Source organism: Coregonus clupeaformis, chromosome 10 (assembly GCF_020615455.1).
Source record: "Coregonus clupeaformis isolate EN_2021a chromosome 10, ASM2061545v1, whole genome shotgun sequence".
Classification (NCBI taxonomy): domain Eukaryota; kingdom Metazoa; phylum Chordata; class Actinopteri; order Salmoniformes; family Salmonidae; genus Coregonus; species Coregonus clupeaformis.
This window is the reverse complement of record NC_059201.1, coordinates 19,889,248-19,905,672: the sequence shown is the minus strand read 5'-3', so window position 1 is coordinate 19,905,672 and position 16,425 is coordinate 19,889,248. Positions and strand designations below refer to the sequence as shown.

General features: G+C 42.4%; 2 protein-coding genes across 2 annotated transcripts; one reads left to right on the top strand and one right to left on the bottom strand.

The window, feature by feature from the left end:
• Nucleotides 1-500: 500 nt before the first annotated feature.
• On the bottom strand, nucleotides 501-7,808 carry LOC121575304 (succinate dehydrogenase [ubiquinone] iron-sulfur subunit, mitochondrial). Its single transcript, XM_041888296.2, has 8 exons — nucleotides 7,680-7,808; nucleotides 4,981-5,114; nucleotides 2,729-2,814; nucleotides 1,916-2,052; nucleotides 1,666-1,782; nucleotides 1,440-1,541; nucleotides 1,166-1,288; nucleotides 501-1,040 (listed from the first exon to the last, which is right to left on the bottom strand). The coding sequence occupies exons 1-8, from the start codon at nucleotides 7,749-7,751 to the stop codon at nucleotides 960-962; spliced, it is 852 nt and encodes a 283-aa protein (XP_041744230.1). The 5' UTR covers nucleotides 7,752-7,808; the 3' UTR covers nucleotides 501-959.
• Nucleotides 7,809-13,459: 5,651 nt separating this feature from the next.
• On the top strand, nucleotides 13,460-15,922 carry LOC121575945 (39S ribosomal protein L20, mitochondrial). Its single transcript, XM_041889238.2, has 4 exons — nucleotides 13,460-13,689; nucleotides 14,422-14,532; nucleotides 14,719-14,796; nucleotides 15,387-15,922. Exons 1-4 carry the CDS (start codon nucleotides 13,603-13,605, stop codon nucleotides 15,558-15,560), a joined length of 450 nt encoding a protein of 149 aa, XP_041745172.1. The 5' UTR covers nucleotides 13,460-13,602; the 3' UTR covers nucleotides 15,561-15,922.
• Nucleotides 15,923-16,425: the final 503 nt, after the last annotated feature.

The window sequence follows — 16,425 nt, the reverse complement described above, 5'->3', positions numbered from 1 at the left end:
CCATTGTTCGTGATTGGGGACAATCAATTTGCAGAGCAGTACTGTGACACAACTTGTGCCATTGCCATTGAAAAATAGTATACATTCATGGTTCTATGTTATTGATTGTAATTTGCCATGCTGCATTTATGGCATGCCCAACAATAGGCTTCGGGAGACTCGCCAAATTGCGTACACTGAAGGTGCTTTTTTTTTTGGACAGGGTCCTTATTTGTTCTCCCTTTTCCCTCTCTGCATTTCTCAACTCCAGGTAAGTATGGGAAATACTGACGCCTAGAGGACATATTGAAATTCCACATATGTGAAACTGGGCACTACCCAGCTATTTAAAAAAAAAAGTATTTAGCTGATCCTTAAACCCATCATCATTCAAATGCTGTACAAATAATCACACCACTCAATGAAGGTGCTGATAAATTAAGTGGTGATAACTATTACTAATGGAATAAAGTGGAAGAGACATCTGGTCAGAAGCAGGCATAATAACAAGGGAAACAATGGCAGGCATTAAACCATTGGATTTATTACAAGCAGACTCCTGATAGAGAGATATATAGAGAGATATAGGTATGACGGAAGAGCTGCAGATCATATACATATTTAATGTCTGTGAATCCATCACACTCTGAACTCAAACCCACCCACACATAGTCACACACACCTACGAGACCAAACAATGGGTATATGAACCAAGGAATGAACCATTTAAGTCAGTGGGTCATGTCTCACATATAGTATGCACCCATGCATTCTCTAACACACAAACACACGCTACAGTACACACACCAATCCGGCGTTGACCATGCACCCATTTCTCTTGGAGTCCAGTGTCAGTCAGTAGTGCAGGAGTGTGGAGGTGTTGAAGTTGACAGGTGTGCAGGCCCAGCAGAACCCACTGGTAGGGCATCTTAATTATAGTATAATTTATAAGGGGGGGTCAAGAGTCACAACCCAAGACTTCAAGCAGCAGCTGATTTCTTCTCCTTGTAAGTGGCCATCATCTTCTTAATCTCTGCAATCGCCTTCCCTGGGTTAAGGCCCTGTAAGAGTAGGAGAGAGGTGATGCATTTGAGTACAATGAGAAAGAAGAAGAGTGTGCTAGTAAGCAGTGAAGTTACTGTTAAACCTTGGAAGGGAGTAGTGCTGTTTATTAGACTGAGGTTACCTTGGGGCAGGTCTTAGTGCAGTTCATGATGGTGTGACAGCGGTAGAGGGAGAAAGGATCCTGCAGCTTGGACAGACGCTCCTCTGTGAACTCGTCTCGCGAGTCAATCATCCAACGGTAGGCCTGGAGTGAGGACGGACATGTGAGCTCACAAACAGTCCAAGGTACATACACACATTCACCCATCAGTGTCCTGTTGACCAAAATACACCAACTCTAAACAAAAAAGTTCCCCCTCAGACTAGTTTAAACTCAAATACACAAAAGCACAGACCTGCATAAGGACAGCGGGTCCCAGGTACTTGTCTCCATTCCACCAGTAGCTGGGGCAGCTGGTGCTGCAGCACGCACACAGGATACATTCATACAGCCCGTCCTGGGAGGGAGAGAAATATCAAGTCATGAGGCGGAAAGGGAGAAGAGTGCAGAATGGACACAATTGCAGCCCTCAGTTCAAACATCTCAATTATGCTCATTGAACTAAGGTAATTTGGGTGTACCAGTTTTTGTCTGTCCTCCACAGTCTGATGATATTGTTCCTTTCCCTCATTTGTGTCATCCTTCTTCTTCAGGTAGGGCTCGATGGACTTGTACTGAGCATAGAAATTACTCATATCCTGCAACCAAAACATAACGCCATCACAAACTCACTCCAATTGTCATGTGGGATTGACCATTGAAAGCCATAATGGTGGATAAAGGAATACAGCCAGTTTGTAAAGAGCTTTGAGGGAATGTGATGATACTCACAGGCACCAGGTCCTTGACCACGTACATGTGTGGCAGAGGGTAGATCTTGGTAGCCTTGCTGGTGTTGGTGTCAATCTTGTTGAGGCAGGCCAGTGTGTTGCCTCCATTGATGTTCATTGCACAGGATCCGCAGATACCTGCTCCATAGCAAACCCACAGATACACACACTGTATTACTCACCTGGGACATCCTATGAAGTTGTAGAAGGAACTGACACGTGTTAGGTTTCCTTGGCTAGAGCATATCCATCTGAGGATAGTCAGTCACTAGATCTAAGCTGCTCTAGTATTATCCCTGGACAGTCTGTTCTTAGATAATTCCATCCTGGACACACTTTCCAACCTTAGTAGCCTTGCACGAACCTTGGCGTGCGCGAGCCGGAATGGCTCACAGGAGCAGGAGCCCATCTCCTGTTTCTGTAGCATGAGGCAACTTGATGTACAAGTACACCCTCTAGACAGGACGCTAGTCTATCGCAAGACCTTACCCCCAATGTATCTCCTTAATGCTGAGTGCCAAGCAGAGACGCGTCAGGTCCCATTTTTACAGTCTTTGGTATGACTGGGCCAGGGATCAAACGCCCAACCTTTCAACCTCTTCTCCAATCTTTTTCCAACGATGATGCTATCTAAATCCCCTAATGTAACAGTAAAAAAAACAGCAAGCCAACCTTTAAGAACACTAATCCCAGCTCTTCTCTCACTCCGCACAGAACATTTAGTGATTCACCACTAAAATCATTCCAACCATTTCATCTATTCATCAGTATCCCCAAACTAACCCCACTTCCCTTCCCACCACTGGAGACTGACCCTCTCTGCAGGAGCGACGGAAAGTCAGAGTGCCGTCCATCTCATTCTTGATCTTGATGAGGGCGTCTAATACCATGGGACCACAGCTGTTGAAAGGAGGGAGACAGACAGTCAACGTATTGTTTCCTAAGACACACAGGATCTATCATGGTCCACACACACCCACACAGTCGTGAAGAGGGCACGACAACGCCTCTTCCCCTCAGGAGGCTGAAAAGATTTGGCATGGGCCCTCGGCTCCTCAAAAGGTTCTACAGCTGAGCCATTGAGAGCATCTTGACTGGCTGCATCACTGCTTGGTATGGCAACTGCTTGGCATCTGACCACAAGGCGCTACAGAGGGTAGTGCGTACGGCCTAGTACATCACTGGGTCCGAGCTCCCTGCCATCCAGGACCTCTATACCAGGCGGTGTCAGAGGAAGGCCCCCCAAAAATAGTCAAACAATCCAGCCACCCAAGTCATAGACTGTTCTCTCTGCTACTGCACGGCAAGCAATACCGATGCACAGTCTGGAACCAACAGGACCCTGAACAGCTTCTACCCCCAAGCCATAAGACTGCTAGATAGTTAGTTAAATAGTTAACCAAATAGCTACCCGGGCTATCTGCATTGACCCTTTTTGCACTCACTTTTTACTCATCACATACGCTGCGGCTACTGTTTATTATCTATCCTGTTGCCTAGTCACTTTATTCCTAGTTATATGTACAATTACCTCGTACCCCTGCACATCGACTCGGTACCCCATGTATATAGCCACGTTATATTTATTATTATTTTTCTATTATTTCTCTATTTTCTTTCTCTCTGCATGTTGGGACGGGCCTGTAAGTAAGCATTTCACACCCTCTTTTACGCTGCTGCTACTCTCTGTTTATTATGCATAGTCACTTTAAAATCTACCTACATGTACATATTACCTCAATTACCTCGACTAACCTGTGCCCCCACACATTGACTCTGTACCGGTACCCCCTGTATATAGCCTCACTACTGTTATTTTACTGCTGCTCTTTAATTATTTGTTATTTTTTAGTTATCCACTTTTTACTTAACACTTATTTTTCTTTAAACTGCATTGTTGGTTAAGGGCTTGTAAGTAAGCATTTCACTGTAAGGTCTACACCTGTTGTATTCGGCGCATGTGAGTAATACAATTTGATAGTACCCCAAGGTTTTTTTGTCACGATGCCTCATTGCCAGAGGTGAGCCAATAGGGCTGGACAGATGGAGAAAGAACAGGAAGAGGACTGGGAACCTATCCAGAGTATCAGGATTATCCTCCTTAATTCCATATGAAGGGTGCTCATGATTCGCTCTCTAACACAGTGTCGTCACTTGAGTTAATACTTAATGCCCTAAACACCACTGCAACATGCTCTTCTGTTTCTGAGAACTATACGAGGACTGTATCGGGAGATATAATTGGCCGCCTTGAGACATGTGAAGCCATTCTGTAACTCCCAAGTCGCAAACTCCTAAATGAAAGAGGATGAACATCAACAGAACATACCACTGCCCAGGACCAGTCAAGGACAGCCACTCTCTAATCTAGAGGGGTTTTCTTCCATCACCACCATATACAAGGGGAGAGCTGTACTAAAAAGATCTAGCACAGTAGCTAGGTTTCCATTCAATTTGCGACAGATTTTCATGCGTATATGATAAAATCAGCAGTAAAAAAATGCATTTCCACACCAGAGGTGTTTCCATCAGACTGATTTTGTTGGGGATAAAAGGCTGTGCGTGATGAAGTAGTGCACATAAAAATAACTTTTGCACTTAAGGTTCATGTACCAAATAAAAAAACAGGAGTTAAATGTGTTTCCATTGCATTTTTCACTCTATTGATAGTGTTGTCAGACAAACTGTTGCGACAAATGGCAAACTTGCCCAATCTGGTTTTCGTGCATGCTCTCTAGACAACAGTTAGCTGATAAAGTGGGCACTGGACAGGTTAGGTTATATGATGAGATGGATAAGAGCAAAATCATTTTTGTTTGTTCATTGGCAGCTAAGCACCGATCATCATGTCACTAGCATACAAATTAAGACCCTCGATTTTATTGGAAAGGAGCATCAAGTTCATCACCGTGCACTTTCACCACCCTGTAGCCTAAACTGTGAATGCTTTTCAATGAAATTGCGCAAGAAATTAAACGTGGTTTGTGATAACATTCAATAAATGACAAAGTCCTTGTTCCAATAAACTAATGGAAGTGTGGAGCTGATAAGGCGGGCTGTACTTACGTGTTGAGGTCGATCTCAAAGGTTTGCATGCGAGGCTTGTCCCCAACTGTGTCTGGGTCCCAGCGGTACACCTGGAACTTCTTGATTCTAGGCTGTGGGGCTGTGGCTGCTGCTGTCTGAGCATACCGAACCGCCTGACAGTAAGAGAGGAGAGTGAGGAGGACTGCTTCTTCCATGTGTGTCATAACAAACCACATGACAAACTGTGGCCTAGAACAAGTTCTTCATGAATGATGTTCCTGGTATGAGGATTGTATAAGCAGTGTTGAGTGAATAGTTTAACGTTAGTCCATCACAGAGAGTAGGTGTATAGAAGGTATTTGAGGGAGTTGTGTGAAGTTGCCCCACCTAGACACTGATCTAAGGTCAGGATATGGGGAAGGGTAAGCTGATCCTACATCAGAGGAAACGTATACCTGGTGCAGCAAGGTCAGACATATTTTGTGGCATTCCCATACAGGTCCCCCTACAGATCACATAACTACATTACATCAAGTGTTATATGATAATATAACCTTACACCACTAACCCAACTCATTCTGCACATAATGTATTTACTTCATTTTAAACATGTGAACAATACCACTATCTCCAGTGGACACAATATGAAGTATTGACAAGCAACAGATGAAGCAAGATCAAACAATAGCACAAAATATGTGCCTTTATTTGACTAAGCAAAGTCGGCCATCCTGTTTACATTGCTGTGCTATTTTGGCAGCGGCTGCCAAAACATCCACTAGTTTTTGCTTACTGTCAGCTCTGACACTAGCCGATTAAACTCCACGATTTACGATGGAGTTGACCAGCGACTGGTGTGGGAGGCCTGGAGCTTCGATGTCACATAAAATGAAGTTATCAAAAACTACTGATTTTTGCATCCAAAGAATCGTCTGCAATTACACACGACATTGTGCAATCGTTTTTGATAAAAACTGTATTTTATGTGATGTCGGAACTCCAGTCCACCCACGCTAGTCACCACTCAACTCTATTTTGAGTTTAGTCGGCTACTCTGACACTAGCCATATAGCTAGCTGGCAAGCCCCCCTACTCTGTCCAAGAAACCAGCCATATATATAAGAAAATGTATATCTATCTGTATGTATGGAAAGAAGACTAAATAGCCTCCTTACATGGTGGTCTAGTAGAAGTACTGAAGTACCAGGGCTAACGTTATACTGATAGGACATTGTTAAGCCTGCATAAGGTTCAGTCAGATAATGAAATAGTATTTATTTCTTACTTAATTTGACTGAGATAACCAGCCCAGCTTTATTAATTAGCTAACTTAATTCATACAGTGACAAATCAACCAAGGTGAACCCTTATTATATAACATGGTCCATTCCACTCCCTATTTCTGCATACATCATCCTACCTAGCTAGCAGCAGTTCTCATTTGTTTACTTTACTAAGTAATGATAGCTAGCTAGCTAACCTACCCAGATAGTTAAGTTACACAGCTAACAAACTCCCTCACACTGATGAGAGGTTAGCTACATACTCTCAAGTGACAGCTAACATTTTGACACTGGTTATCCTAACCAGCAGGCTATCTAGCTAGCTTCTGCTGTAACATTAGCAGCTAGCAAGAGTGCTTCATCAAACAACAAGCCATTGTTTACTCCTTGATCACACCGATAGTGTTTTGCACAAAATGGTATGCAGCATCATCTGGACGTGTGCAACAAAAGTTCAACATTCACCTTGTGCTACCATTTCTGTCAAGCCGTCTAAGCATACAGTTTCACACATAGGTTCGATAAATCCAACGTATGCACCACACAGAACACATTGCAACTGCCTCTGCCATTGGAAATGAATGTACTTCTGGTGTACGAAAATGTAACGCTGTGGGTGTTATCGAGGCGTCTGCAACGCAATGCTGCAAGGCAAACGCAGCGTTTCATTGGAAATGAATGTAGTTCTGGTGTACCATACCGCAATGACCCTGTCGTTGTGATCACTGCCTGTGCAGGCAGTTGCAGTGCGTTCTGTGTGGTTCATACGTTAGATTTATCGAAGGTATGCATCAAATTGTATGCATAGACGACTTGACAGAAATGGTAGCAGAAGGTGAATGTTGAACTTTTGTTGCACACATATCTAGATGATGCTGCATACCATTTTGTGCAATGATGCTGTAGGTGTGATCAATCCTTGATCAACTAAATCTAAACTATTCGGTTTCACAAAAATAATGTTACCAGTCAGAGGCATATTCAGTATCTCCAGGAACAACTCTTACGATTCGATGTGTTCAATGTGTCCTTCGCTATCAAATAAGCGTTTAAGACATGTTATCATCCAGGGTCTCCCATTTTCAGGCTGTAGAAATGGGAGCTGTTGTTGTAGTTCACTCTCGCGTGACTACGTGGTCTAAAATGGACTACAATGGCAGCCCACCACAGGCGGAAAATGGGAGACCCTGGATTAAAGCGTGTTTTAAACGCTTATTTGATAGCGACGGACACATTCAACACAATCGTAAGTATTGTTCCTGGAGATACTGAATATGCCTCTGTTGACTGGAAACGTTATTTTGGTGAGTACGCCAGGCTACGGAAGCTTCCGCAACGAGCCGTCTGTAAACAATAGCTAGCTGACAAGCGCATTTCGTTCGAAACGATCAACAAACCACCTTAACTTTTGGGTAATCGTTCAAATGGACACAGACGTATTTAACACATCCTTACCACCATTCCCGCGGAAGAACGGAATGCCACGGCGCTACAGCGACCCAAGGACGATAGACAAATGACCGACATCTTGAGCAATCTGAAGTTTTCTGACCTCTCTCTGTATGTGCTATCCCAGAATGCACTGCGGTATTTCCTTTACGCCTCGATCACACCGACAGCGTCAGGGCATTTTGGTACACCAGAAGTACATATGGCGCTAATAGAGGGGAATTAGGTTGACTAAATTGACCTACTGTTGGTGATTGACCAATATGGTGATGAGAGGAAGCCCAGTGGCCGGCAGTGGGAGAAGATGGTGCGAGATGGATTTTGGTTGATATTCTAATAATTTTCTCATAGATTAAAATTTGATCTCAATACAGTTTTCTGTACCCAAAACAAATATGTTATGAACAGACTGGACTAAGATCTGTAGACTTTACCCTTTGCCAAAGTTTTAAAAAATTGCTTTGTTTAGAAGGAGTGCAAGGGCGAATGGAGTTATTGCACCCGCGCACTTCAAATAGTAGGCGTTCCCTAACGGAAATATGCAAATACATGCTCGAATGCACCAATAGGATCGTGCTAGCTCGTGCTTGGCTCTGACTACCTCCTTGCTTGTGCTGCCCACTATGAGTCATTTGCTCCCATTGGAAAAGACAGGCTGTGGAAAAGACAGGCTGTGGTCTATCTTGGGTTAGTTATAAAAATCTTTGACATTACCGCTCTCCTAGCAGCAGGATATTACAATGGCAGCACGATCTGGGTTTTCTTTTTTCAAAACAAGAGTCCACCTGCAAAGACATGCTAATTAAACTTCCCAAAAAATAATAATTTGCACTCTGGTGCATTCCAACTGTTTTTCAACCTATCCCATCTGGACAAGAGGAATACATATGTAAGAATGCTGTTCATTGACTATAGCGCAGCATTCAACACTATAGTACCCTCCAAGCTCATCATTAAGCTCGGGGCCCTGTGCAAATGGGTCCTGGACTTCCTGATGGGCCACCCCCAGGTGGTGAAGTTAGGAAACAACACCTCCACTTCGCTGATCCTCAACACATGGGCCCCACAAGGGTGCGTACTCAGCCCCCTCCTGTACTCCCTGTTCCCCCATGACTGCATGGCCATGCACGCCTCCAACTCAATCATCAAGTTTGCAGACGACACAACAGTAGTAGGCCTGATTACCAACAATGACAAGACAGCCTACAGGGAGGAGGTGAGGGCCCTGGGAGAGTGGTGCCAGGAAAATAACCTCTCACTCAATGTCAACAAAACAAAGGAGCTGATCGTGGACTTCAGGAAACAGCAGAGGGAGTACCCCCCTATCCACATCGACGGAACCGCAGTGGAGAAGGTGGAAAGCTTCAAGTTCCTCAGCGTACACATCACTGACAATCTGAAATGGTCCACCCACACAGACAGTGTGGTGAAGAAGGCGCAACAGCGCCTCTTCAACCTCAGGAGGCTGAAGAAATTTGGCTTGGCCCCTAAAACCCTCACAAACTTTTACAGATGCACAATTGAGAGCATCCTGTCGGGCTGTATCACTGCCTGGTATGGCAACTGCACCGCCCGCAACCGCAGGGCTCTCCAGATGGTAGTGCAGTCTGCCCAACGCATCACCGGGGGCAAAACGACCTGCCCTCCAGGACACCTATAGCACCTGATGTCACAGGAAGGCCAAAAAGATAATCAAGGACATCAACCACCCGAGCCACGGCCTGCTCACCCCGCTATCATCCAGAAGGCGAGGTCAGTACAGGTGCATCAAAGCTGGGACGAGAGACTGAAAAACAGATTCTATCTCAAGGCCATCAGACTGTTAAATAGCCATCACTAGCCGACTTCCACCCGGTTACGCAACCCTGCACCCGGCTGCTTCCCATATACATAGACTTGGAATCACTGGCCACTTTAATAATGGAACACTAGTCACTTTAATAATGTTTACATACTGCTTTACTCATCTCATATGTATATACTGTATTCTATTCTACTGTATTTTAGTCTATGCCACTCCGACATTGCTCGATCTAATATTTATATATTCCTTAATTCCATTATTTTACTTTTAGATTTGTGTGTATTGTTGTGAATTGTTAGATACTACTGCACTGTTGGAGCTAGGAACACAAGCATTTCGCTACACCCGCAATAACATCTGCTCAATATGTGTATGTGACCAATAAAATTGTATTTGAATTGTATTTTCTTATTCATACCAGTATTTATTTTAAAAGTTTACACAAATACTGGTATGTTGAAAGCTATTGTGTAGGCTATATTTAAATAAATAAATGTTTTAATAAAATACAAATATATGTTTTTGGAATTACTCAATAGAGTCTGCAAAACTTAAATTGGTCTCTTGTGCTGTGTAACAGGTTTAATACAGAGTGCTGGTGACTCCTCAAGGCATCAGCATGCTTCAGTTCGACTAGGCAAACCAAACGAGTGTGCTTGCATACTCCCTTAAAATATCCTTAAGAGTCTAAGCCTGGGGGGGTTATTAAGCTAACACATGGAATTGTTTTAAGATGGTCATACCAAGGATCATTTAGCTATTTGATTTTGAATTTTAGGACCTCTTATAAGGTCTATATATATATATATATATATATATATATATATATATATATATATATATATATATGTGTGTGTATATGTATATACAGTGGGGAGAACAAGTATTTGATACACTGCCAATTTTACAGGTTTTCCTACTTACAAAGCACGTAGAGGTCTGTAACTTTTATCATAGGTACACTTCAACTGTGAGAGACGGAATCTAAAACAAAAATCTAGAAAATCACATTGTATGATTTTTAAGTAATTAATTTGCATTTTATTGCATGACATAAGTATTTGATACATCAGAAAAGCAGAACTTAATATTTGGTACAGGAACGTTTGTTTGCAATTACAGAGATCATACGTTTCCTATAGGTCTTGACAAGGTTTGCACACACTGCAGCAGGGATTTTGGCACACTCCTCCATACAGACCTTCTCCAGATCCTTCAGGTTTTGGGGCTGTCGCTGGGCAATACGGACTTTCAGCACCATCCAAAGATTTTCTATTGGGTTCAGGTCTGCAGACTGGCTAGGCCACTCCAGGACCTTGAGATGCTTCTTACGGAGCCACTCCTTAGTTGCCCTGGCTGTGTGTTTCGGGTCGTTGTCATGCTGGAAGACCCAGCCACGACCCATCTTCAATGCTCTTACTGAGGGAAGGAGGTTGTTGGCCAAGATCTCGCGATACATGGCCCCATCCATCCTCCCCTCAATACGGTGCAGTCGTCCTGTCCCCTTTGCAGAAAAGCATCCCCAAAGAATGATGTTTCCACCTCCATACTTCACGGTTGGGATAGTGTTCTTGGGGATGTACTCATCCTTCTTCTTCCTCCAAACACGGCGAGTGGAGTTTAGACCAAAAATATATATTTTTGTCTCATCAGACCACATGACCTTCTCCCATTCCTCCTCTGTATCATCCAGATGGTCATTGGCAAACTTCAGACAGGCCTGGACATGCGCTGGCTTGAGCAGGGGGACCTTGCGTGCGCTGCAGGATTTTAATCCATGACGACGTAGTATGTTACTAATGGTTTTCTTTGAGACTGTGGTCCCAGCTCTCTGCAGGTCATTGACCAGATCCTGCCGTGTAGTTTTGGGCTGATCCCTCACCTTCCTCATGATCATTGATGCCCCACGAGGTGAGATCTTGCATGGAGCCCCAGACCGAGGGTGATTGACCGTCATCTTGAACTTCTTCCATTTTCTAATAATTGCGCCAACAGTTGTTGCCTTCTCACCAAGCTGCTTGCCTATTGTCCTGTAGCCCATCCCAGCCTTGTGCAGGTCTACAATTTTATCCCTGATGTCCTTACACAGCTCTCTGGTCTTGGCCATTGTGGAGAGGTTGGAGTCTGTTTGATTGAGTGTGTGGACAGGTGTCTTTTATACAGGTAACGAGTTCAAACAGGTGCAGTTAATACAGGTAATGAGTGGAGAACAGGAGGGCTTCTTAAAGAAAAACTAACAGGTCTGTGAGAGCCGGAATTCTTACTGGTTGGTAGGTGATCAAATACTTATGTCATGCAATAAAATGCAAATTAATTACTTAAAAATCATACAATGTGATTTTCTGGATTTTTGTTTTAGATTCCGTTTCTCACCGTTGAAGTGTACCTATGATAAAAATTACAGACCTCTACATGCTTTGTAAGTAGGAAAACCTGCAAAATCGGCAGTGTATCAAATACTTGTTCTCCCCACTGTATGTATTCAACCCCTTTTGTTAGGCACTAGACTATCTCCATATATACTTCCATTCATTTTTTTAAACTGGTACCCGGCTACCTTCAGACTAGTCTTGTGAGGCTTTTGGGCGTCATGAGCAAAACAACCGACATGTATGTATTCGTGAGACTCACCTTTCCATAGAAGGGTCATATTAGTGTGTAGCCCAAACTGTTCAGAAGTCTACAAACAGAAGTTGGCAGATCGGTTGTACCGACTTCAGACGAGTCCCGTGATGCTTCATGAGAGTCTCATCTTCCCATAGAGGGTTCATAATAAGTTTCTAGGTGAAACCGTTCGGACGCTACAGACATTTTTGTACATCGACTCTAGGTTTTTTTTTAAAAAATACCTTCCCTTTAAAAACAAGTAAAAAGCGGCAATAGTCCTGTTTGTTCATTTTGAGACGCAGTAGCCAAACTAGTCAGAATTAATCTAAGATAACTCAAGAAATCTGTCTTTAAGTTTGACGTTTTTGCCGAAGAGAGCTTTAGTCGCACAATTTTACATCTAACTAAGATGTTTGGTTCAGTATTTCTCAATAAAAAAATATGCATGAAAACAAGTCGCCCCTCATTGATTGACAAACACATAAAAACGTCACAAAATGTGGTCATAATATATGCACGAACTCTTCTGAACTGTTTCGGCTGGGATGCCACCCACTCCATTCACTGCAATGCAATACACTGTATATGGCATACTTATTGGGTTGTAGAGAAAAAACTCCACTACCTGTCTCAGCTCAATTGGGGTGGAAAATACTCAGTAGGGTCTCTACTAACCAAATACGTGTAGTTTTGGAGGGGGACTGTGTCATACATATTCAGCAGCACTTTGTTCTCCACCCCCTCCATAGCCCCCAATGCAATACACTGTAATAGACTGTAAATGGGATGCATATAGGCTTGTAGAGAGAATGTGGAGGGGGTGGAGAACAAAGTGCTGCTGGATATGTATAACCAATGCTTGACTTGGACTGAAATAGGTTCCGGTACTCATTTTGGGTGCCGGTACTGTTTATGTTTAGGTGCAGGAGCTCCACAATACTTTTGAACATATATTCTATAAAAGGAACAGGAGCTCAAGCAGTAGAACATTTGAGGTGATGGTACTCAGCTCCGGTGAGCTCCTGTACAACACACAGTCCCCCTCCAAAACTACACATATTTGGTTAGTAGAGACCCTACTGTGTATTTTCCAGGTAGAAAAAGTTACCTTTACAGGCCAATATTCATAACATACCAGTATCAAACATAGTATTATTTCATTATTGGTCTTACTTTTTTTTTAACTATATATATATATATATATATATATATATATATTTATTTTAATTAATTATTGTATTTTGTTGTTGGCACAATAAAAGTGCCAATTGATTAAAATTCAATATCTTTTGAATTAGTTATCCACATTGTAATGTTTTGAAATGCGGGATTTTATTTAGGTTTCCTCTTTACCATACAAATTGACGTCATAATTTGTGCTGCTGGCATAATACTAGCTAGTCAAGAACACCGCAGCGCGCACATGTCATCTCCCGTGCTGCATTAAGGTCATCTAATCCATTGAGTTTGAAAAAGGGAAAAACTACGGGATCGTAGCAAAATCTTTACGAAAGAAAGATGGTGTTTTTGACTTTATCTTGTTGGATCCGCAATCGTGGGCCTGATCGATATTGGAAGGTTCAAGAAGTTCTCAGTAATGCACGGGTAAGTTAGCACTGTAGCTACTAGTTAGCTAGCCACTGACAGCCAGTTAGCTAGCAGCTAGCCCTGTTAGTTAACTAGCTAGTTATTATATTTAATTGACTTTACGTAATTTAGCTGCTTTGTATGCAACTTTTACTCACCGTAGTGACAGTTTCACACTGCAGGTGACTCATCAGTTAACGTTATATAGCTAGCTAGTTATGAAGCTAGTTAAGAGCCATCTAGGTAAAGACGAAGCATTTCGGCTAGTTTCTCAAATAGCTGGCTGGTACTCGTTTCAGGGCTATTCTCATTCCAAGGAGAGGAGGACTGTGCCAATTCTAGGCCTGTTATAGCTACATGTAGCTAGGCCTACTCACCTCTTGCATATGTCATGCAGATAGTGTACAAGTCAAGTGTGGTAACGTTATAGCTAACGTTAGTTGTCTTTAGTTAGTTAACAAACTAGCTAGGTGGTTAAGAAACGAAGATGTTTCCACATTTTACCTGAGTACTAGAGGTCATCATCAGCCAATTAACGTTAATGAAGTAAAAACGAATCTACCTTTCCATTTGGGTTCAATTAAATTCCATTTTAATCCTGGGGATGAATTAAAATTGTGCAATGTTATTTACATGGACTTTAACATTAATTAATTAAAATTCACTTCCTGTATTGTCAGAGTTAAAATGAACCCTTTTTGCCCATTCCCATCATCTGTATTTCTCTTCCCCTATCTGTGTGTCCATTAGCACTTCAGAGGTAGAAAGAACAGATGCTACAGCCTGGCAGTGAGGGCAGTACGAAGGGCCTTTGTATATGCTACCAAGGCTCGCAAAATAAAACGACGTAACATGCGTACGGTAAGAGCATGTTCAGAATTATAGCCATGTCATTGATACATCTAATCTGATGTGCTAGCTATGCTATACCCTGGATCTATATGTGCACCCTGACATGTCATCAAGATCTCTCCTCTCTCATCCTTATGATAATCAGCTACATGTAGATGACTGCTATTGTGTGATCCTAAAACTGTCTTTCATCAGTTATGGATCTCACGTATCGCGGCAGCATCACGGGAGCACGGCATGAAGTACCCTGCCCTTATGCACAACCTGGTGAAGGTCAGTACAGTAGGCCTACAGTATATGTCTTAACCTAGTTACCACTCTGTCTCTCAGTTCCAGCTCATAATATGCCATTTAGCAGACGCTTTTATCCAAAGCGACTTACAGTCATGCGTGCATACATTTTTGTGTATGGGTGGTCCCGGGGATCGAACCCACTACCTTGGCGTTACAGGCGCCGTGCTCTACCAGCTGAGCTACAGAGGACCACATGAGAATTCAGTACACTGCTGTATGGCATTTTTGTTCCCAAGGTTTGATTTACAATGGTGCTCTAATATGAGGGCAACCACATGTAATCAGAGCACAGAAAATACTTAGAAAATAAAAATATTAGCTGGAGGGGATTCACTGAAAATGTTATATATTAATAACAAATAGGGATGAATGGTACAAATAGAATGTTGTTACATTATTGATTGTATATACTGAACTATAAAAACCCTATGCACTACCCTCTCATCCCACTCCTTTGTCCTTAATGTTGTAACTCAAATCCTCTCTCATCCTTTTCTAAGATCTCCTTAGATTTTTGTTAGTTCAAGGTGTATATATATTTACACTTTTACTCTTCTCTCCCGTTACAGAGTAGTGTTGAGGTGAATCGACGTGTTCTGAGCGACCTTGCCATCACAGAACCTAAGTCATTCCTATCTCTTGCAAAGCTGGCCAGGGCAAGGCAACAGGAGGGATTCGGTGCAGCGCTGGGCGATGGCAAAGAGCCTCCTGGTGTCTTCTCACGCATTGTCTCGCTACAGTGATCTAGCCACCTCCTCCATAGGCAATTGCAATGGACACCATACCACCTCTTTGCAAGCGACCCACCCATCCAATAACCCATTTTCCTTACCTGCAATACGACCAACCCAGTTCTGCCCTGCAACCATTTTACTCCCTCTTTGAATCATACTGACAGAATCAACCTCCAAACCACACTTAATGTGATGGTATTCATAGTAGACGGTTGACTGGTGGTCGGGGGCCAGAGTTACAGAGAAAATACTTGACCTTCATTTGTAATGCCTTGTGTCTCTATGTATATATGTGTGATTGTGTATTTGCCTGTTTCCTGTCAATACATGTGGGAAATGATTGTCTAGTAAATAAAACATTTTGTTATCTATTCAGTGTTCTGATATTGTTGTTGCTAATGTTACACACATTACAATGAAAAATTATGCACTTTCTCCGAGTGGTTTTCTCAATTTAGGGTTTCCAAGACAGACTACTAAAGGAGGTTATGTAAAACAATATCATTTTAAATTAGTGCTGTGCAATTTTGTCACAAGTAATTGTGGTACTGTTACATATAATGTTCATAATTATTCAGCAACTGTCAATTTGTTCAAAAATAATATTTCACAGAGATTCAGATTTCCCTGAAATGCTACTGCAATGTATTACTTAAAAATCCAAACAGCACACAAAATGTGAGCTAATGAAAATTCCAATGAATGAAAACTTTTCTGTTGAACGAAGTACAAAAAATACTCCGCATATGATGCAAGTATAAAATGAATTGTGTCAAATGGCCTTCCAGTGAGGTTATTCAGGTTTATTATAAGACCTTCCTTTTTTGGGCCACTGCGTCTACCATACCCTCTTATGGGTGTGACTACATGTTTG